The 23,471-nt window shown below is 44.0% G+C and overlaps 1 protein-coding gene across 13 annotated transcripts in view; it reads right to left on the reverse strand.

Moving 5' to 3' along the window:
- Positions 1-23,471, reverse strand: part of DMD (dystrophin) — a 2,127,700-nt gene that overhangs the window by 368,146 nt on the left and 1,736,083 nt on the right. For 11 of the 13 annotated variants that reach the window (XM_045472664.1, XM_045472669.1, XM_045472671.1 and 8 more), the window contains one exon: positions 2,132-2,304. In XM_045472664.1, the coding sequence (XP_045328620.1) occupies positions 2,132-2,304 (173 nt within the window). Of the gene's footprint in view, positions 1-2,131; positions 2,305-3,053; positions 3,161-23,471 lie in introns of those variants that run through there. The other 2 variants (XM_045472676.1, XM_045472677.1) reach the window with 2 other exon arrangements.

The following is a 23,471-nucleotide window of genomic DNA, read 5'->3' on the forward strand; positions in this document are numbered from 1 at the left end:
CTTTGCCGCTTTCGATTCTCCTTTTATTTCATCAAGTTCACACGAAGGAGAGAAAAGGCACTGAGTGATGTTCAGAACAATTAGAGCACCTTTCTTTTTCCTTCCTGTGAAAAAGAGTAACTTTCTTTCCTTTTACTTTATCTACCAATATCTTCCCCATTTCACGTATTTCATTCCCTTTTAATGATAGATGTTATGAAAGTGGCCTTTGTCATTACACACACTGACCTCTCCTCGAGTCTAAGGGGCAGACGGAGAATGGAGTCTCGCTGTCTTTGAAAATGCCACTGCCCACTGTTGTTCCCGACTCTGCCTCAATACATCGATACAAACTTCACGGACCGAAGCGGGAGATCAAAATGAGTGTCTTAGAGGCTGGGGCACAATCTTGGGGGGGGGGAAACCTTATGAATACAAATAAATCCTGGGGCGCCTGGGTGGCTGAGGTTAAGCGTCTGACTCGTGATTTCAGTTCAGGCCGTGATCTCCGTTTGTGAGTTTGAGCCCTGCCTCGGGCTCTGCACTGAAAAGTATGGAGCCTGCTTGGGATTCTCTCTCTCTACCTCTCTCTCTCTGCCCCTACCCCATTCTCGCTTTCTCTCTCTCTCCCTCTGAACATAAATAAATAAACTTGAAAATAAATCCTTTCCTACTCCTAGAAATATCTGTTGCCCTATTCCATCCTTTAAATTATTACGTATTTATGTGCAACAGTTAGGTGAGGCTTACCTTTTCCTTTCTGCTTTATACCTCACGGTATTACTACACTGATGGTAAAAAGCTCAGACTCTGGAGCCCGATGCCCTGTCTTTGATCTTGGATCTGTCACTTACTAACTAAATGACCTTAGGAAAATTATTTAGCCCCTCTGGACCGACCGCACTTTCTTCAGATACAAAGACAGGATAAGAACAAAGTCTATCACTTAGCGCTGCTGAGAGCATTCAACGGGTCAAGAAATAGAAAGTGCCCAGGACGCCGCGTGATATGTGACGCACTGGGTGTTGGCTGCTGTCATTAGAAGCGTTTCGCATTATAAGTACAGGATTTTACGAGAGCGCTTTTGAATGACTAAACCTCGGGGAAATTTCCCCTCGTTAGAGAAGCAAATAGGCTGTCTGTCCAAAGTTTGGCCGATTGAGAAGAACTATAAAGGAGAAAAAGAAATCTCCGCTCTGTCATCTCACAACCTAGGGGTAGCACCTCCTGCCAGGGCTTAGCACATTCCCTTCCATCTACCGTCAAGTCCGTTCGTCTCCCTCTGCCACCCTCTGCTACCACCCCTCTTCCAGACACAGAAGAAAGCACAAAATATTTGTATAAAGACATGTGAAATTGGGACACACAAGTGATCAGAAAGCAGGAAACCTAACTAGCGCTCCTTGCATTTCCCGTGTCATTTATGCGACACGGGGCGTCGCACTTAACTGTCCCCTCTTTTTGCGCTGCCACTGAACTGTCTCACAATGGGTGTAGCAAGAGCTCCCCTCTGTGCTCTTTCCAACAACACTGAGGTGCGTCCACCAGCTTCTCAGGAGAATGGGCAACTGTGCAAAAGGGGAGAGTGCAGAACAACTAAAGGCTTAGGCTACGGAGGATGTGGCGAGAAAATGTGAGAGGGAGCGGAAGACCAGAAGTGTCTACAATTCCTCCCTAGCGGCAGGAGCTATGGAGAGGTCTCCTCTAAAGTGTTAATTACAAGGCATTCTGGTATTTAAGGGATGTCCTCTGTTATGCATTTAGAGTAAAGCCCAAGAATTACACGATAAACACACGCTAATTTTCTCACTTTTTGTATAATCCTGTAGTAAGCCAAGAGAGAACTCTATCAAATTAGGATAGCTGTGTTCCTCATTTAAACTCACTCTAATGTCTTAATATGCATCTCTTCCATGGTTATAAAACCTCACCATTCTAATCTGATCTGAACCCTCAAGTATCAATCGGCTCCGTACCAAGCAAATGAATGATTCATTTATTCAAAATAAAATGAATCATTCCGAAAATGGGTGATTTACATAAACATATGAGATATTAGCTACTCGAGTTAGGAAAATGAGGCCAGTCTCCCCATTTCAATTCATTTCTGGCTTTTTTTTTTTTTTTTTTTTTACCCCTGATGTGCTCCTACCTAATGTTGAGAGACTTCTTCCGAAGCTCACTCCACTTGAAGTTCATGGTATCCAAACGTCTTTGCAACAGGGCCGCATCATCAGAACCTTCCAGGGATCTCAGGACTTTCTGGCCATTTTCATCCAGGTTGTGATAGATATCTGTGTGAGCTTCGATTTCTCCTTGGAGGTCCTACGAGACGGCAGGAAGAAGAACATGCACAGAGTTACCAAGCGAAAGAGATCGGCTAAATGTGATTTGGGAGGAGTGTAAAAAATGATTCGTTCACAAGACACTTGAACTGGGTCAACTAACAAGACGATGCGTCCCCAACTTCCTCTTCTTGCTGTATTATCTCTTCGTGTTATTATGGAGATCGGAAGTGGGCATCTTATTAGGTACAATCAATTTATTCCTGGACGTTATAAATTGGAACATTATATATCTGCAACTTTACACGTTTCCTAAGTTACATCCACTAGTCCGCAGACAAAAGAGAGTGTTTTCTGGAAGTGATAAGAAATAAAATTCCATGACAAAGTGCACCCCAGGGCCGATCATTTCATTACACTATGGGCTAAGTCATATTTTCCGTGCACATAAGTAATCTGTAGAGTTGATTCTGACCATAAAAGCATGGAGAGACTAATAAACAAGGTTGTACTCGGTCTGCAGCACCAGCACGTTAATGGGATTCTATCATAGGAGAGCATCTTCTTGACAATGCACATTAAGTTCACCTTGGCATTACAGCATCACACATTTATTATAGCGTCATACATTTATTAGTAAGATTTCCCACTTAAACTACCGTCGTATTTTTAGGCTTGACAGGTAGAAAGCCCACAGGACCTTGAGAAGCGTTATGATAAGAGATTACACATTCAACCTCATTTGTATATACACAGATCAAGAAAATTATCATAGTAGAAGAATCTGACCTTTACATGGTATGTCTTCCTGTGTAACATTTTCAGCTTGAACCGGGGACTACAGCACTGATCGTGTTGCATAGCAATCCTGAGAAAACCCAGCGACTGAAAGAGCCCTGCTTTAAAATGCCAACTTTGCTTACATTCTGTTGACAGAATGAATTTCAGAGCACAGGCCTCCCCAGTCAATAATAATAAACAGCCACTTTGTACTCCTCACTAAACGGTGGCCAGGCCTGTGGGTGTGGGAGGGACCTCAGAGAGGAGGCCTGGAATATGCAACTGACAGTTTATATGAAACAGCCAACTTTTCTTATCATTTTGCCATTATAAGCCAGAGACATCAGAAATTCATTTTCTATATGTGTTTCCCTCCTTGTTCCCAACAGAACGGTCAAAGCCAAAGGAACATTCCTTAGAGAGCTGCCGGGTACCAGCATTCCTTTCTGCCCACACAATGAATGGAGCCTTTGTCCATTATCTGACTTGCTTTGAGAGATTTGTATGCTTCTGTTCAACAAGTTTAAAAATTCATTCTGAAGCTCCGAACAATTGGATTGATCTGTGTAACTAGAAACTTTTTTTTTTTCTGCTCTCTCTTTCTAAAATGGAATGAAATGGCTCTTCTGAAGTGAGGGGGGATGTGAGACCAAGTCACGGACTCTTAGATGCCGACTTCGGAATGTTGAGAAGTAAGGTAGATGGACAATGAACGTCCCTGTCACTATTTCTGGAAGTCACGAGGTGGCGGTGGGGGGGGGGGGGTGGGTATGGATAGAAACACATCCAAAGTTGAAAGAAGGGAAAGAGTCCAACAGATCGAGCAGCATCTATCTCTATCCCATCAAAGAACAGGCTTGTGCTGCAAGGAAATTGCCTGATTTCGAGACCAGCTTACGTGGTGGAAAACTGGTATTGGGCTTCCTGCAGGATGGGGTTTGATCAAACACGCATCTCTGTTCTTTGTTTAGGTCACAGAACGGGGCAGAACATGCCCCTGCTGAATTTGCCACTTCTTCAGGAAAAGAGAAAAGTGATGTTAATGTATCTAAAGAAATCAGGGCTCAAAACCAAACAGACCCAAGTCATCCACAGAATTCTCCCCACTTCTCTCTTTTGCTTCACTTTTCTTCTTGTTGTATTTGATTCAGAACTTTGCCTCAGAGCACCCACCTAGGGGACGGACACCAAACCTTTAGTTGTTCAAGAAAATTAGGTCTGACCAATACAATCGGCTTTGTGCATCAACGTGCATATAAATGATAGTTCATCTGAATTTTTAGATCCCGCGCTTAGAGCAGAGACCAAAGCTCAGTCGATAGTTCCTTAAGATCATGTAGATCGTGACGTCATCAACACCTTCTTGAACAAATGAGCGATCTTCCCAAGCATAAAGAGGAAGGTGATTCGTAAGTCTGCTAATTTTCATCTTTGCTACTTCCATTATGCCACCTGTAAACATCTTTGTTGTATCATCAAAAAGATAAACACACGTAAAACCGATGCACCCGTATTTATTGAGGACTGGTTATTTGTCTAGTCTTAGCCCGGTGGGAAAATAAGAGGAACGCAAGAGAGAGCTCTGCCTGTACGTCTCCGGAAACCTAGCGTGTGCTTTCGAATGAACTCCTTCACATTACCAACTAAACATTGATGGGAATTTCCGGCCAAATCTCAGAGATGTTGGGATAAAAACTGCTCCCCTTGGAGGTTCGGAAGTGGCTGAACTATAAAAGTCTTGGCACGGGCACGAGGGAGCTCCTAGCTTGCACCTCTTCTCTGGGTCACCGTGCTGGTTGAGAGTGACAAATGACACAAGAACAGTAATGGGCTTTACGGTGTACAAAACACTTACAAAGGTACCGCTTTGTTCTTCCTCCTGGCCCCGTGGAGTAAGTGTTTTCTCTGTTTTTCCTATGAGAGCACCGAGGTGGAGAGAAATGTAACTGACTTGCCTACAGTCATGTATCTTTTAAGTATTAGAATTAGAGTTCTTTCGACTCTGGAAGCTCTTGGGCTGCCCCTCCCCGCCCCATTTGCTACGAGCAGCGCTTGTAATAGACAGTAGTTATTGAAGCTGAACGAGGCTATTCCTAACAAGGTGGGGAAAAGCAACTGTTGAGGGAAAAGCACTTGGAAAGTGGACACTACTGACTTCGATCAGAAATGTACCCGCATGGATTGATTTGTTCCGAACGGAAGATAGAATCCTGACCACCGTTTTCACTTCTTATTTGGCAGCTGGGCAGCTGGGACCCCCCTGTGAGCAAAAACCGTTTGGGCCACAAAGGGCTCCTGCTGCAAAGTCTCCTTGCCGCCGGAACAGAAATTCTCCCTTCAGTAACATCACACTAAGCAATGGCCTGACACGTCGGTATGGATGCAGCCGGTCCGTGTTCTCTTGGGACGGCAGGCTGGGAGGGAATTTGTCAAGCCACAGGACGCGGGTAGGCTGCTGGAAAACGGAGGTGAGCGTTGGTGAGGAACACAAGGCTTTTTGGAAAGGAGGTTGGCATGCTGTAATGGAGATTTTTTAATACGAGTGGGCAGCATGACTCCTAGGGGGGGAGGAGACATTGACAGGACAGGTAGGAAGGAAGACACCCACACTTGCCTACAACTCCCACAATGGCATTTATCTTAAGAGGGACCTTAGACTCGGGGGCCACAGAAAAGCAGGCGGCGGGCATCGAGAATCAAGTGGAGGTCTCAGCAGAGAGCCAATCTGGACAAAAAGGAATTTTCACAGGCATTTGTAAGTCGTTGTATTTCACTTCTGATGTAACTAAAGAAGAGCACTTAATGCCTTCCTCACTACATTCAACGAAGGCTCTCTTCTTTTTTTGATGGTATTCTTTAAAAAGACCAATGACTCAAGAAGAGGGAAAAAGGCCCAAGGTCACACAGCTGATCAACCACGGGGCCAGATTTCAAACCCAGGCTATCGGACCCCAGGGACTGTGCTCTTAACCACGAGGCGATGTTACCTCTGAGGTTTTTCCTATTAACTAAAATTTTTTCCCAATTATTTTCTCCTGTTAATAACACGACGAAGTGTTAGGAGTGTTAGGAGTGTTGCTTCAGTTTCAACAAACCTCGCCCTGCCATCAGACAAGGCAGAAAAATGCTTTCGGTACCCCAAGAGTTCATTGTAGGGTCTTTTTTTTTTTTTTTTTTTTAAATATTTTTTTCAACGTTTATTTATTTTTGGGACAGAGAGAGACAGAGCATGAACAGGGGAGGGGCAGAGAGAGAGGGAGACACAGAATCGGAAACAGGCTCCAGGCTCCGAGCCACCAGCCCAGAGCCCGACGCGGGGCTCGAACTCACGGACCGCGAGATCGTGACCTGGCTGAAGTCGGACGCTCAACCGACGGCGCCACCCAGGCGCCCCTTATGGTCTTAATAATATGGAGACTATTAAAAAGAACTGAAGCAGTGGACAGAGATACCTCCAATACAATAAGAGAGAACATCCAATCATTGAGAAACCGGGTGCCAATAAAACAATAATTTGTTGCCTCCCCCACCAAAGGACCACAGAGCCTAAAATTCTGTGTGATCACAGAGGAAAACTCCACTGTGACCATCAAGAAGGCCAGCTGTAAGGCAAGCAGTGCATTCACAGCGCAGAGGTTTTAGGAGCGGAGAGAATCTTGTTTCCTGGAGAGCTGTTTCAAATCTCGCACTCCCTTCTCTTTTCTGAGAGTCTGGCCTCCTTCTTTCCTAAGTCCCCTTTCTCAGCCTCCGGGGAAAATTCATGGCAGAATGCAGTTGAGTAGACCTAGTTTGAGTCTCCCCCTTCTCTTTCCCTTATTAGCTGCCTAAGTTGAAAGACTCTTTAATCTCTTTGGCTTTGCTAAATATTAAATAATAATACCTACCTGCTGGGTTGTTTTGAATATTACATGGAATAATTTTTGTACAATACTTTTAACAGTGTCCAGAACACAAAAAGCCTTTAATAAGTAATAGCTAATATAAGGGTTTCTCTTAGAAGACAATCAGTGTGGAGGCCAAGTGCTAGAAATAGACTTCATGAACTCATGGGACGTGGTCTGAGCCTTGAAGGATGGATAAGACTGAGAGAGGTAGAGGGAAGGAGGTATTCCCACTGGGCCGAAGACTGTAAGAATGGCAGAAGGGGGGAGTGAGTTTGCTTTATGAGCAGGGACAATGAATTGCCCAGCTCGATGGGAAGCCACGATGTGTGTTCGGAAGAGACAGAATGTAGTTGAGGTCCGGGGCTCCTGGGTGGCTCAGTTGGTTAAGCGTCCACTTCGGCTCAAGTCATAATCTCACAGTTTGCCAGTCTGAACCCCCTTCGGGCTCTGTGCTGACAGCTCGGAGCCTGGATCCTGCTTCGGGTTCTGTGTCTCCCTCTCTCTCTGCTCCTCCCCCGCTCACACTCTGTCTCTCTCTCTCAAAAATAAAATAAACCATAAAAAACAATAAAAAAAAAAAAAGAACGCAGTTGAGGTCCTTACACTAAGTAGGGTGGAGGCTTTCTTTCAGGAAGTCACTGAGAATAAAAGTTTCTAAAGGAAAGTAGGACAAGCACAATATTACGGAATATTAAATTTGTACTGTCTCATTCAACAAGTAGAATGATCCACAGTGTCCCTAAGTAACGAGATAATCGGAGAAGAAGAGGAAAAGTTATAAAAGTTTTACTAGAAGAAAAATAAAGAAGAGAGATGCCAAGAATGAGTTAGGGCTACACCCTTCTTCTTATTTTATCCAAACAAGTGATTATGATACTATTCCAAAACATCATTGATAACAGTATCCAAATATTTTCCTTCCTATGTAAATGGAGCTATTTGTCCCTAAAAAAGAGCTCAGCAAAGGACAGCCTCCCTATCTTGAATGTAACCGAGAAGTCAGCAACAAAACAAAACAGACAAAAAGATGTGGGAAGAATAAAAATAAGTGACCGCATCTCCCTACAAAATTCATGAAAGACGCACAATCTCTGATCTTTTCTGAAAGCAATTAGTATGTGAATAATGATAAGGCCATTAGTTCCTCTTCACTGATAATTTTCACCTAATTCAAATTCGCTTGATAGGAAAAAAAAAAAAAAAAGAAAAAGAAAAAAGTAAAAGAAGGAGTGGTGATCTGATTTCCAAGAACTTAAAAGGTCAGGAACAAAGATCCAAAACAGGAGAGAAGTTATCCTTGAGGGCTACATGGAAAGTGGCAAGGAGTGACACCTGACAGAGAACCAGAAAGCTATAGAAGGAGCCACGGGCACACATAGGTGACCGGGGTTACGCAGCGTGGCGACTAACAGCCCTACATATATTATTAGCCCTTGAAGGCATCACCTTGCTTTAATGTGAAGCCAAATAATTAATGTTGATAATGAAGATCTGAAATTCACCAGGAAAAGCAGAAGTATGTTCAGTAAACTCTATTTAAGAAGCAGTATATCTAAAACTTTTAAAATTTCTTTTAATGTTTATTCTATTTTTGAGAGAGAGAGAGAGAGAGAGAGAGGATGAGAACGTGCACGCGTCAGCAGGGGAGGGGCAGAGAGAGAAGGGGACAGGATCCGAAGAGGGCTCCACACTGACACTTGATTGGGGGCTCGGACTCACGAACTGTGAGATCATGACCTAAGCCAAAGTCGGACGTGTAACCAACCGAGTCACCCAGGCGCCCCTATCTAAAACTCTTTAACTGAATTTGTCCAACATACTTATCCCAGAAAGGTGTTGATGCTTTAAAGACATAAAACAAAACAAAAACCCGTGCACAAAAGTCAAACTCCCTTCGTTTGGTTATCCAAAATGACTTGTGAGACACAGGCTCTCAATACTCGAGGTTTTGGAGTACACACACACACACACACACACACACACACACTCCATTATGAGAACAGAAATCGAGAGTAAATCTTTCAAAACGTTTATAGCAACCTAAAAATAAAAAGCGCGGGGTTGCATTTTGTGTCTGGTTTTTCTAAGTTTGAAAAGTAATTCATTTTTATTGCATGGTACAAAAGTATCAGTCTGGTATGGATTGAACATTAAAACTAGCAAAACAAAACAGAATTACCCTTCCTACTGGATTTTTTTTTTTTGAGAAGCACCCGTATAAAGGAACTGGACCCACAAACTTGGCCTTATAAGGACTCTAATCTAACCACCAGACGTCCTTCACTCACTCAGGAAATGCAGTTGGGTACAGACTCACAGAAGGTGTGACTATTTTCTGCGATTCTATCTCTGGCCATTGCAGTCCTTGGGAAAGCAGCAGAGTCATCAGCCCAAGACAAACAAGAGTTAATTTGGGGACTCTTGTTCGGCTTGGAGCCTTGTTGCTCTAGGTAGATAAGGAGTGTGTTTGCAGGTCCACTGCATCGCAATGCATCTTAAACGAGCAGCTATGGATTTAGGAGTCCACAGGCTTTGCTTTAAAAATGGCTGTTATTAAGGTCCTCAGAGACTATTATCCTGCAGGGTTCGTTGTCTTTGCTTTCATATCTCATTCAAAAATTCTCGCACTTGTGCCCGAGAACAGTGGAGAGAAGGGATATGGTCTCCTGCCTCGGTACATTGCCAGGTGCAAACCTTTATTTCAAAGTCTAATCTTTAAAAATGCCTGGCCTAGGGTGGATTCCCCCGGAGGAAACTGAGCAAAATCCTATTTGTCAGACCGCCTTAAGCAATTGCAAACTCTGGTAACACGTGATGCTTTCTCTCCTTGTCTGCCTCTCTGGTTTACTCTAGTCTTAAAATTACTTTTTAAAATCAAAGAGTTCACTTCAGATATACTTGGTTGGAAGTAACATGGGAATCATCTTTTCTCTTCTGCATTGCGTTTTTACTTGTTTCTTTTTATTCTGTCACAGTGTGAAAATTCTCTGCATATTTATTCATCACACAAACATACATGTAAGTGCCTATGGTATTTCCAAGATTTCACTAGGAGCTATGGGACCACATCTAATGTAAGACAGATGTAGTCCCAGCCCTTAAATTTCCTTCCTTCCTTCCTTCCTTCCTTCCTTCCTTCCTTCCTTCCTTCCTTCCTTCCTTCTTTCCTTCCTTCCTTCCTTCTTTCCTTCCTTCCTTCCTTCCTTCCTTCCTTCCTTCTTTCCTTCCTTCCTTCTTTCCTTCCTTCCTTCTTTCCTTCCTTCCTTCCTTCCTTCCTTCCTTCCTTCCTTCCTTCTTTCCTTCCTTTCTTCCTTCTTTCCTTCTATCTTCCCTCCTTCCCAACTTTATCTTCCTCCCACTAATATTTAATATATCAGCATCTAGGCCTCCAGTGGTGAAAGACAAACTTCTACTTTCTTGATGTACACAGCCTAATAAGGTGACCACAGAGAGAAATAGGATAAACAGGACAGAAATAGGGCAAACAGATAAACAAATATTCAATAAAATAAGAAGGTTCTCTGAAGATAGCAAGTGGAGGGTTATGGTGAGAATAACGGTCTCCATGTGGTGGTGATGGAGTGTTCTTTGGTCACGGTGGTCATGAAATACCTATGTAAGAAGGTTCAACGTCACCTGAGACTTGAAGGATGGAAAGACACCAGTTATAAGAAAACCCAAGGACACAGAATTCCTTCTGAGTAAAAGGGGGACTTGGCCATACTCTGTACCCTTTGAATCTCGATGTTGATCTTTCTCAGCATTATCTCTTAGTTCCTGCCTACAGCTCTGGCTCCCATTGCCATGCACTTGGAACTCATCTTCCTTGAAATAGCCTCGTGTCTTCTCTGCTAGCGAGCTTGGAGTCATGAAGGAAGGTGAGAGGAGAACCAGAGGGACACAGTTTTCATGAAGGCCCTTAAGGGACCAGGCATTGGGTTAGGTACTAAATGCTTTGCCTACGTCACCTCATCTAATCTTTGCCCAAACCTTATAAAGTAGGCATCGTTTGCCCTATTTATGGATGTCAAAAAATAACGGCCTTTGAAACATTTTGTAATTTGCTCAAGATCACAAAGCTAGTAAGTGGGGGGAAGTTAGACTCTAAACAGATCTTACAGGGCCTCGGGCCAGGCTCTTTCCACTGCGCCAGGCCTCATCCCAGTCTGTTAATTACCTCCACCCTCTCCAGGCGTTGAGACATACACGTGCCTTCACGTATTCTCTTGTTATGTGGACTTGTGTCACTCTTCCTCAAAGGTTTCACATCCAGTTCCCTACCTGGAGTGTAAGTTCTAAACATAAAACAAACATTAGAAAATCATTCCCCAAACCTTCCTTTGATTCCTCATTCCCCTTAAGGGGCTGCCCTATTTCTCTCCTAAACTTCATAGCCTAACTTTTGAAGGGTGCCGTGCGCAGTCAACCTTCTTCGGTCTTCTCCCTCTTACAACTACTTCCGCCTCTCCTCTTAAACTGTTCTCATGAAGGTGACCAATGACATTCCTTGCGGCCAAATCCAAAAGACATGGCTCTGTTCTTTGTTTGAGGCTTTATGTAGAAGTGAGACAGAGAGACAGAGAGATAGAGAGACAGAGAACCAGCAGGGGAGGGGCAGAGAGAGAGAAAGGGATAGAGAGAATCCCAAGCAGGCTCCACGCTATCACCGCAGAGCCCGACACAGGGCTCTGTCTCACAACCATAGGATCGTGACCCGAGCCAAAATCAAGAGACAGATGGTTAACCAGCCGAGCCACCCAGGCACGCTGGCAATGTTCTATTCTAATGCAACTCACCTCTCAGCAGTGTTTGACACAGTTGACCACGCCCTCCTTTTGGAAACCCTCTCTCTCCCTCCTCTTTGAAACCCTCTCTCTTCTCTTGGCGACCATGACCCCATAATTTCTTAGTGTTCCCCCTCCCTCTTTGGCCCTTCCTTTTTTGTTTCCTTTGACAGGTTGTCCACTCCTACCTAATATTTGAATGTTGGTGGTCTCCAGGACTTGGTCCTAGGACCCTTTTTCTTCTCCTTCTCCTCTTTCTCCCTATCCCTAAGTATGCTTACCTAGTCCCATGGTCTTAGATAGAAGGGATAACCTGAATAATCCCCAATTGACAGAGCCAGCCCCGAACTCCTCTCTGAGTTTCACCAACGTGTTCGAAATCTCCACTTGAATGTGTCACAGTTGAAAGCATAACATGTTGAAAAGGGAACACAAAGCTGACTTCTCCCCCAGTTTTTACCATCTCAATAAATGATGCTACCATCCATCTGTTCCAGTTAAAAATGTGGAGTTATCTTTGAGACATCCTTCTCCTTTACTCTCATCATCCAACCCATTAGTGTGTGTGACGATTCCAACATCCAAATTATATCTCACATCAGTCCATTTCTTTCCTGCAGCCACCCTAGGCCAGGCCACCATTATCTTTTGCCTGGATTTGAGGCCCTGTCTCTAACTGGTCTTCTAGTTTCTTCTCCTGCCTTCTTTAATCTCCACATAGCAATACAGTGATTTATTTGAAGCCTACATCAGATCATGTCACTCTCTTGCTCTAGAAGCTTCTATTGCTTCCTGCTACATCTGAAATAAATTTCAAACCCCTTACAATGGGACTTCAAGGCCCCACATTATCTGAAGGATCTCTGACCTCGTCTCTAGCCACATTTTTTTTTTACTTTAGAGAGACAGAGAATGTGGGAGGGCAGAGGGAGGGAGGGAGGGAGAGAGAGAGAGAATCTCAAGCAGGTTCCATGGTCAGTATGGAGCCCGACGCGGGGCTTGATCCCATAACCCTGGGATCATGACCTGAGCTGAAATCAAAAGTCAGTTGCTCAACAACTGGCCTGAGCCACCCAGATGCCCCTACATTTCCTAGTAAGTTCTAGCCAAGATCTTTCCTATCACAAAGCTGATGGTAAAAGCCCCACTTTTTACTTGGGAGGCAATCTGTGTCCTCCTTTTTTCCTATAACTGGTGTCTTCTCATTCTTCACGTCTCAGCTGACATTGAACTTTCTCACATAGATACGTCTCTTCTTTTTTTAAGTTTATTTTGAGAGAGAGAGAGAGAATAAATATTTAAAATTTAAATGTTTAAATACCAAAAATACTTTAACAGTGTTTGAGACTAATTATTTAAGGGGCAGCTGTCAGCGTATGTGGCATCACGGAGAGAATGGAGGCAGGAATTTAGCTGACAGGCAGCCTCAGCCATTCTTGAACCAACGACAAGGTTGTTCCAAAACCAGGAAAGAAGGAGGAGGGACGCTACCATCATTGAGTGTGCATAAATTACAGAAATAGTCGCATGTGTGACTCAGTTTCATCCTTTCCTTTCTCTACCTTTGGAAGGTAGGCACAGGCAAAGTGAGAACTGTTCACAAAAGCATTTTAAAGATAGAAATGCTATTTTAAGCTGCATTTCCCCCAGGAGTCAGACAAACATTATATATGCTGTGTTTTAAACATATACATACACACACTCGCCCCTTGGAACCAAGTAAATGACAATGCCGAGGCAAGGGCACTGACACGAGAGCTGCAGGTAGGCACGGGAGACTGCCAACGAAAAGACATTCTGTTAGGCGTTCCTAAAGCATGTGGGAGTGGGTTTTAAAGGACACGCGCTCCTGAAAAAGGGCAGGTAAACACTGCATGGGATGGGTCAAAAACAGTTAAGGTGCCGTGGACACAGGGGAGGAAACTAATGTCATGATGCTGGTGTTGGAAGATGAAACAAGTCCTGAGGCTGTTTTCTTTTTTACAAATACATCTAAAATCCCTATCAAAACCTATACGGTCTTGCAATATTTTTTCAGATATTGCTATATGGCTTCATTGCTCGTAAGTGGGTATTGCCTACGTGCGACATCTCTCAGAGGATCCTTGCCGACGGTCATCTCGAAAGGCCTTCATACTTAAACTCGAGATTGCCCATGTAAATCGTAGAGACGGCCCCGTATGAAAAGTCTACAACGCGGAAGGTACTTTGGGTTTTGTGTTACGTTTTATGTGCGGGAATCAGCCCGTTGGAAGATAACTGTCCTTATCTGAGAAAGACCAGATGGGCCTTTCCGACACTGAGACATATTTATTATTGCACAGCCACGAGGAGGGGTGGGGATGTAGTAGAGGGAGAAAAATGGGGCAGGAAACTAACGCTCAGACTCCTTATAAATCCCCTCCATCACGTCTGTGAAGTGGGCTTGGACAGGTTACTTCATCTCCAGACTGTAGCTTCCTCAACTGGGGGCTAAGAACGAGGGGGAGTAAAATGGATAAATTCCGACAGATCTGTGTTCTAACCCTCGTTCTTCCCCAGTCTTCAAGTACAGAGCGAGTAACTTCTGAGTTGGGCCACATGCAACACCACGCAATCATTACTTCATTCAAGTATCTGGGAGATACTCAGTTGGTGCAGGGTTCTGCGATGCTCTGAGAGGAATGCCCAGGCAACCGAATTATACTCCAGTTAGGTATGTCCTTATTTATTCCTCCTCGGTCAACTCAGAACTAATACCTTTCGTGATGTGGAGTGCCTCGCAATGAACAGAACACATTCTTATCCTAAAAAGAGGCAGCTATCTTCCCATGGACCAATAGACATCTGGTTATATTTAGCTATACAATTTGTCTATGTTATATGCAGAGCTAAAGGTTAGAGGAGATCTTATTTTCCTGAACGTCTTTGCCACAGAGCTATTCCCCCCCTCCCCCCCGAGATTCTGTGTAGTTCAAGATTGTGGATTAGAAATAAGCAATTAGTTGATGTCAAGTCTCATCTTATCCCAACAGCAATGTGTAAGAAGAAGGCAAGAACATATGGCAAAGGGCCATAATTATTTTTCATAAAACACCAGAAATCACAATAGCCATGTCGCTAATTTCCTCTGGCTCATTTTAATTATGAATGTTGTAACTGCAGAACAACTTTATTCTGGCCCCCACCCCTCAAAAGAAACCCCTCTTAACCTCCCAACACAACCACAAACAACTCTACATGGAGGCAACTGTTTGGAATAGGTTAAGGATATCATAAATCTACGATGATTTTTACGTCTCTTCACCCTGAATAGCAGGACAATTTCTAAATAATTCACAGACACACATTGGACACAACTGTATTCATTTGTGGGTGCTCATTAGTCTAAAGTTTAGAGATATTACCTTTATTATTTTTTTTATATTTCAACACTAACATTTCTTTTCTTTTCTTTTCTTTCTTTCTTTCTTTCTTTCTTTCTTTCTTTCTTTCCTTCTTTCTTTTTCTTTCTTTCTTTCTTTCTCTTAATATGAAATTTATTGCCAAATTGGTTTCCATACAACACCCAGAGATATTACCTTTAATATGAATTCTAGGTACCCATAAAGTTTGAATGTTAAAGAAGGTTCTCGTATCACGATGTTAACTGAAGTCCTACTGACATAATTGGGTCTGAATCCCTGTTGTTCTTTGGTGAGTTAATTTCTGTCTACGACCAAGTAGAGCAAACTGCTTTTTCTGGAGAGTGTAATTTTTCCCCCTGTTTTGCACATCGGGAGTTATTTCCCTCTATTTAGCTTCTCTTCTCTTATGGAACAGGGTGGATGGTGATTGGGAGAAAATATACTCTCTTTGTCAACGTATGAAGAAAAGGAAGAGGAAGGTGTGGGCATGAATAAAAAGATAGGCAACACTGCCATATCCGCCAAAGAAAATCTCACAAATGAGAAAACTGACAAAAGATCAAGGATGTTTCTTCCTTCCTAGAACCCACTGCGCTGACGTCAGAACATGGGTTTTTCATCGTATAGCCACTAATCTTTCCCAAAGCTTTAGGTTCAGTTCAGAACATCCTAGAGACCCTTGACCACACTGTTGACACAGACCCAGGGCATTCTAGGCCTTTGGTCCTGTGACGATGCTCCTTTCATGTGAGAACACATACATTTGAAAAACCATCTCCAGGAGAGTAAGGTTTGCGAAGGCCTAGGTTTTATTCATGCCCATAAGATAAATTATGTAAGTTTAACAAAGTTTAACAAAGTTTAACAAAGGACTAGGGCAGAGAAAAGGAGGCCTTTATAGATTATTTTACATCATAAACATTTTTATATGGGAGCTACACTGGAATATGTTCCAAAACAGTGGAAACTTGCTTCACAGTGCCCCGAGTAAGAAAGAAAAGATTATAGTCGGATTTCATCATTGTCACTAATCTTGACTATAAATAAAGATGTCAGGTCACTCCAAGAAAGAGAAATAGAAGTAGGAAACAGATTATGTTCATAGCGCTTTACCACGGGCAAAGGTTTCTGGTCTACTCTTCTCAGATAGGGACAGAGGGACGGTAAAGTTGCCGTGAATCTCTGCGGAAATTTCTGACATAGTTGAGAGTTTAATACAGAAAAACCTTATCAGCGGGGGACTGAGAAACCAATGTGGGTAATACCTAATTATTAACGTTATCTTGAGTAGAAAATAAAGGAACTTGCTGAAAAACCCTTCGGCCTGGTGGTGTCAGAGTTTTGTTCCTGCCTGACTTTCGGATCTTTCCCTTTTGTGGGCTCACAGCAAGATGGAGGTCTTGCCTAAATCGTGTCCGAAAACAATCAGAAAGCCACAAGATAGAACTTTATTTCAAGCACCTGACAGTCTCTTGATAAAGTCAAGTGATAATGATCTCGGGTAACGTGAAAGTGGGCACAGCCCTAAGGGAATGGAGCAATTAGCCCCGTCACCAAGATGTGCAGATGCCTTCCTACAAGTGATGGTATTTGAGCAGGGTTTTGAGGGATGAATAGGAGACAACCAGGAGAGAAGACAGAGAATGAAGTTTGAACCACGGGGAAGAGCAAGAGTCAAGTTGAAGGCAACACAAGATGAGACAAGAATATATGTCAGAGCTGAGTGACTCTATGTGGCCAGAGGGAAAGGTCCAAACAGGGCCAGAGGGAAAGACCCATGCGGGAGAGAGGGGTTTGTTTTCTCACCCACACATAGCTGTGAACATGAACTTTTGCATTGTGTATTCGTAATGTGTCCAGCACGCTGGTCGTCACACCTGAGTGAGCTTGAGAATCACCCAGAAGGCTTATTAAAACACAGGCTGCTGGGCCCCCACCCTGGAGTGCCTGATTCTATAGCTCCAGCGTAGAGATCGAGAATCCACTGGTCTAGCCTGATGGTCCTTAACCTCCTGCGAGTCACGAATGCCTTCGTGAAAATGATGGATCCTCTCCTGAGAAACCCGCACAGAATTCATAAACACAAAATACGACCACTCATTTCATGGGCTTCCAGGACCCACTAAGAGGAAATAGAAAGCAGCGGCCTGCGGGCAGCGACCTCCACCTCCAAGAAATACAAAGAATTCATGAAGGCAACACACCTTTCAAGTACTATTTTTTACAATAATGACTTATTTTGAGAGCGAGAGAGCGCAGGCAGCGGAGGGGCAGAGAGAGAATCCCAAGCAGGCTCCGCACCACCAGCGCAGAGCCCGGTGTGGGGCTCAAACTCACGAATCGCGAGATCATGACCTGGGCTGACGTCAAGAGTGGGACGCTTGGGGCGCCTGGGTGGCGCAGTCGGTTAAGCGTCCGACTTCAGCCAGGTCACGATCTCGCGGTCCGGGAGTTCGAGCCCCGCGTCGGGCTCTGGGCTGATGGCTCAGAGCCTGGAGCCTGTTTCCGATTCTGTCTCCTTCTCTCTCTGCCCCTCCCCCGTTCATGCTCTGTCTCTCTCTGTCCCAAAAATAAATAAACGTTGAAAAAAAAAAAAATTAAAAAAAAAAAAAAAAAAAGAGTGGGACGCTTAACCGGCTGAGCCAACCAGGTGCCCCTCAAGCGCCGTTTTAATGGAAAACTCCCCGGAAGAAGAACACGTTGAAAACTATTACTACGATATGATTTTGCTGACCTAGGCATCCTGGAATTAGTCACAGTGGTCCTAGGCACAAAATGATTACATTTGGGGGAGGGCGCATATCATAGGACATCCTTGAGGGCTACAAAAAAAAAAAAAAAAAAAGTTCCCGCCACTCTAGCCACGTTCAAGTAACCTCGCCCTTTCCCATTATGACGTGACATCTTTTTGGGAAACAGTAAGAACAACAACAACAAACAACAACGACAACGACGACGGCAACAAAAACGGGTAAGGGGAGTAACAAGGAGGAAAAGGGTGCATTTAGCCAGGGGCCTGTGGAAAGACATTGGAACTGGAGCTCTGGGTGAACTGTAGCTGCGGTCCTAGGATGCCTGCCTGGTAGCTAGTGGAAAAGTTCCAGATCGAAGAAAGAGATAATTAAGAACGTGCTTCAAAGGCAACTTCGAATCAGTTGTGCTACACAGATAGGAGACACTCCCCAGTGTGGAGAAAAGGACATTCTGACTTTACTCCTTCCCTATGAATCCTCCTCATGTGCTTTCCATAACGCCACGGTCTGGGTATTTTTAAATGACCTTGAGAAGAAAGCAGAGGTGTTCTTTATTTCATGAAAAGAAAGCCATCTTTCATTTCAAGAACCTCAGGCCTGCTCCGCCTGCCCGCACGGAGTCCGGAACCCGAGGCAAATAGTGTATTATTCATTTTGGCCACTCTAAATGCAAGCGATGCCTCCGAGGCCGGGGAGAAAAAGCCTCGCCGAGCTGGAAAGCAGAACTCTTCCTCCAGAGGAGATTGTGCGATAGGCCACAGGGCCCTGCAATACTCGGGAAAATACACCTCTGAGGCCGTGACTTTGTGTTATTGCATGGGCTGTTTTGCCTAAAGCCAGGAAAAGTCTGTCTGATGATAACGTTTTTAGCTGCGGATTCATCTCCTCTGTCTTCTTCTCAGCAAACTTTTATTGGGTTTCATCGTGGGTCCATTTAGAGAGCAATTTCCATAATGATAAAATCTCTTCAAATGAGATTTAGAATGTAATTAAAGGGCAGATTTGATGTGGGAAAGGCATTGTTGTGCACTCGTTCAGCCAGCCTATGGCATGACCCCAATTTTGCTCTGGTAAGACGACTCGTCCTTGTTTCATGCTAATGGCTTGATTAGGAAAAAATGAAAGAAGATAAAACAGCCGCTCTACCGGAGAGATAAGCCCATGAACATGACTTAGAGTTCTGTACCCTCCTGTCTTCATGCTGTGTCTTAGACTTCAGAGGTTGCAAGAAACTCCTTGAACGTGGGAGACGAACGCTGACAAACTGACAGGTGAAAGCTGAAAGGATTTGCTTGCCTGGAGAAGTGGATCTTCCTAAATCCTAGGGCCTGTTCTCATGGTTTTAAGCGCAATTGCTAGAAAAGTGGACGCTACGGGTTATGGTTCCCCGGATGGGTCAATGCTTGCTCCCCCCAAACTGCCTGGTGACTGAGAAAGCCAGAAAACATTCCTGGGGCAGGCCCAGTTTTGAAACCTCCAAAGTAACTTAGACGATCCTTCACTGTAAAAATCAATGGGACCTTATGCACTGCAATTTCCCCCATCTCTCGCCTACCAGAAGCTCTCTCAGAAGTGTCTGCGATCATCGTATTTACCAAGTGACACGAAATGATTGTTTCCCAGGGTACCGGTTTACATGTTGATAGCTCGTCACATTATACGATTTGGAAACCACAGTTTTTAACGCGCAGGGGAGATCAAAACCTTCAAGAGACCAGATTTTAGATCTAAGATCATAATTAAATAATAGATTCTGAAGCATTTAGAAGGGGACCGGGGTCTTTTTAACACCATTGGATAAAAAGGCATATGACGTCCGACTTCCATAGAGCATTGAGAATTCCGCTATTTTTTTTTCTTCCTGTTTCTCTCTGTGACTAAATGAAATAATTCATTGGGCACAACACTTCGCCCACGGGATCAAATTTATCCTTGTGATATTGGGAGTTACAAAACAACTTGTGGGTTTTAAAATACCATGAGATGTATGAAAGTAAGTTATAGTTAGCAAACGTAAATTGAGGGTCTTTAATTTACTGAGAATGACAAATTCTCCTCAAACAGTCAGCATGCTTTTAAGTGCAGTAATGTTTTTACGGGCAGAAGTAAGACACTCGGTTAAAAAAAGATACACTTTGAAGAGAAAATGAACCTACCGCATCTCTGAAATGACAACAATTTATGTCTCCTTTATTCCCCAAAAAGCTCACAGGCTTATCTACAAAACTCACCTCCCTTACCAAGCACGCAACGCTACTTTCAATTTGTAATTGCAAACAATTCGTGGAACGTTGGATTTCACTGTAACAAGAACCTCTTTTAGCTAAATAACCCTCATCAACTCTCGGATGAGGTCTTCTGCCAAGGAATTCCCCTCCTTCCCACTCAGCGCCAGAGATTAAAGGACTGAAGAGACAGTACCCTTCTCTGGAGGACTGGTGGCTTGCATTCACTCACCCAAACTTTCACTGCCTGATTTCCTTGCCATGGAAAATCCTACAGAAGAACTTGGAGAGCAGCTACCTCTATGACGTCTCCCAACATCCCCCTGCTTCCAATTAGTACTGACTTTCTGTTACGACCAGGAGCCTTGAAACGTGAACTACCTGGTTTTTTTTTTTTTAACAAAGAATTTTATTTTCTTTTATTTGTGTGTGTGTGTGTAGGTTACTGCCTTTGTTTTTCCTTTGTTTTTTTTTTTAATATGAAATTTATGGTCAAACTGGTTTCCATACCACACCCAGGGCTCATCCCAACAGGTGCCCTCCTCAATGCCGTCACCCACCCCCCATCAACCCTCACTTTTGAAATGCAGAAGAGAAAATCCTAGGGAAAAGGGGGAACAAAGAAGAGTTTCCGGGTTTCTGAAGAGCAGTAGGCATTGTGCTTGCACGATTGTTTTCCATCAGCCTTGACTTCTCTGAGAGGCAGTATTTCTTTTCATGCTCCTGGCTGACATTTCTTCTCACTAAATAGTTAATTAGCATGGTGCAAATACAGCATTCTTCCTTTGGAAATAAGTAAAAGCAGTCCTCAACTTACAAAGAGTTTGGGAGCCAAAAGTCATTTGCAAATCAGTGGTTCAGAACCCAAACCTCAAAACTACGTTTAGTCATATATATTTTCCGCGAGAAAATATACAGCTATTTGATCTCTAATATTGACGATCTGTGTCATTCTGATAGCATTACTTCGCGCTATGTGATTTGGGAAGCATGCATCTTGGGGGGGGGGGTACAAAAAGGGAGAGGAAGCATGAGAAGAAAATATTTCTCCTTGAGTCCTGAGTCTGTCCAGTGTGAAACAGTGAGCAAAAGAGATCTGAATGGGCACCTGCCCGGCTCATTCTATCTCCTGGTGCCCAGTCTTTTCTACTCCCCCCCCATTTCCTCTTGTCCCAATAGTCCTTCCTTCCCTCCTACCTGTTGAAAAACCCTACTTTTTGAGCATAGTCTGACCACTCTCACATCCTGGGAGATTTGGACATTTGAAAGAGAGGAAGCTGAGTTAAACCAAATGAATCACGGAGCGAGCGGTAGGATTTCAGAGACTATGAGAACGCAAAGCAAAATCATCAGATGGTAGCAAAAGTACCTGGGGGCAGAAAGGTTCAGCCATTCTTGCCGGTTAATCTACATTGGTTAATGCTCTGGATTGGCTCACTCAAACCTCCACACCACCCTCCTTCTAGTTGGACCGGCTGGAAATTCAAAACTGTGTTTGCCACGCTTCTATGCAGCTAGGGTTACGGAGATGAATTAGGTTTCAAGAAGTTAGGGTTGTCAGATAAAATACAGGGTGCCCAGTTCCATGTGAGTTTCAGATAAATGATGGATATTTTTTCCGTGTAAGTATGTTGCCTGTGTTATTTTTGTTTGCTAGATCTGGCAACCGTACATCAAGTAGATGTGCCGGTGAAGGATGTGCAAGGCGGAAGTAAGGTACAGGCCATCTCCCTGCCCCTTTTGGCTCTTTCTGTTGGCGAGCTTAGTCACAGAAGCATGGGATTGCCCGCGTCATAGTTCCCAAGTCTATTCTCCAGCTTCCTGACTGAAGAAAAGCAGTTGCTAACGGCAGCTACCAGAGCGGTAGCCTCTAGATTTCAACTCCTTGAATCCTAGTTCACACTTAAAGAGTATGTCCTTGGATTCACTGCTTCAGTGGTACCTCGGAGAAGGTAGGTAGTTCCCCAGTGGATCAGTTCTACCTGGCTTTAGAATTGTACCTTCAGCCTCTCCCGAGATTTGGAATGCAGCTAATCCTCCGTACTAAATCACTGTGCTGAAGTCTGTCTGCTACCTTGACCTTCAGAGTTAGCTTCTCTATTTGTTTCCAGCGCTGGTAGTAACTTCCTTTAGTCACTTAAAGGTCTACAAATAATAAAACTCTGGTCTTCTCAACCTGCCTCTTTGTCACAGCCATGAAATTCCCCGTGAAAAGAGGGTAGAACGTGAGGAAGGCGCTGGGTCGAGGTCCTGTTTTATTTCCAAAGGACACACTTCCTACAATACTTTAGATGGTGGCAACACATTAAAATACGCAAACATTATGTCATCCTCCTTCACAAAAATCGCATGACTATTTTCCTTATCTCTTTTGTTCCCCATATCTGGATGTCACATTTTCACTGAGAACACATTTGACGCCTAGGGAAAAGATCTGATTCAACATTTTCATAACATGATGTTCTATTAATTAAAACATGACACACTGCCATTAGGGCTCCAAAAAATAAATAAATAAAAGCCCACAAGTGGCATATCATAAACCTGATTCATATATAAAGTCGCGGGGAGGAGTGAAGGGATACTAGGGAAAGACAGCGCGCTCTCCGGCCCGGCTCGCGTGTGCGAGGTGCACTCTGGAGAACACAGCTTACCCCTCTGCTTTAGCACCTGGCACAGAGCTGATCACGTAGTAGGCACTCAATAAATTAAGCTCAATTTTAAAATCACCTAGCTTCATTCACCTACTCTGCAGATGCCTCACGCACAATTTCATTCCCTTAAGGTACCAAGTTCTAATATCACGACATACAGACACGGGAAGCAGTGACCGTCCCTATGGTCACGGTCTTCTACTCTCGGGTCCGTGTAATTAGGGCGACTCTATAGTTTACTGTCCAAACATGAACACTTTTGAGAGTGTATGGGGGCGCTATTAAGCATCACATGGGAACAACAGGCAGAAAGCGGGACCGTCCTGAGCAAATCAGGATGAATAAACCTGTACCCATCAGTCAAGTGGGGAAAAAAGTCCTGAGTCCTCATGTTTTCTCAGTATCAGCTGAAGCTGCCTTTCTTCATACTCATTCTCTCCAAGGAACAAAAGGTCTGTGACATGCCGCCCCCCCCCCCCCCCCGCCGCCGCCCCCCCACTGGGGGGTCACTGAGGGCGGGGAATCGATCACCGCACCTGTTTCTTACATTCAGGGAATGACAAGCAGAAAAAAGCCAGAGGTTCACCCACTAAGTGGGCACCCGGGGACCTTCTCACCATGGGGAGTAAACACCTTCCGTTCTGTTTACTCTGGGAAGAAAAATAAAAAGAGGGCCAATAACAAAATGCCCTTCAAAGGAAACATTTTGTGAGCTTGTGCGCCACAGAGATAAGAGCTAGG

Source organism: Leopardus geoffroyi, chromosome X, assembly GCF_018350155.1.
Source record: "Leopardus geoffroyi isolate Oge1 chromosome X, O.geoffroyi_Oge1_pat1.0, whole genome shotgun sequence".
Classification (NCBI taxonomy): Eukaryota; Metazoa; Chordata; class Mammalia; order Carnivora; family Felidae; genus Leopardus; species Leopardus geoffroyi.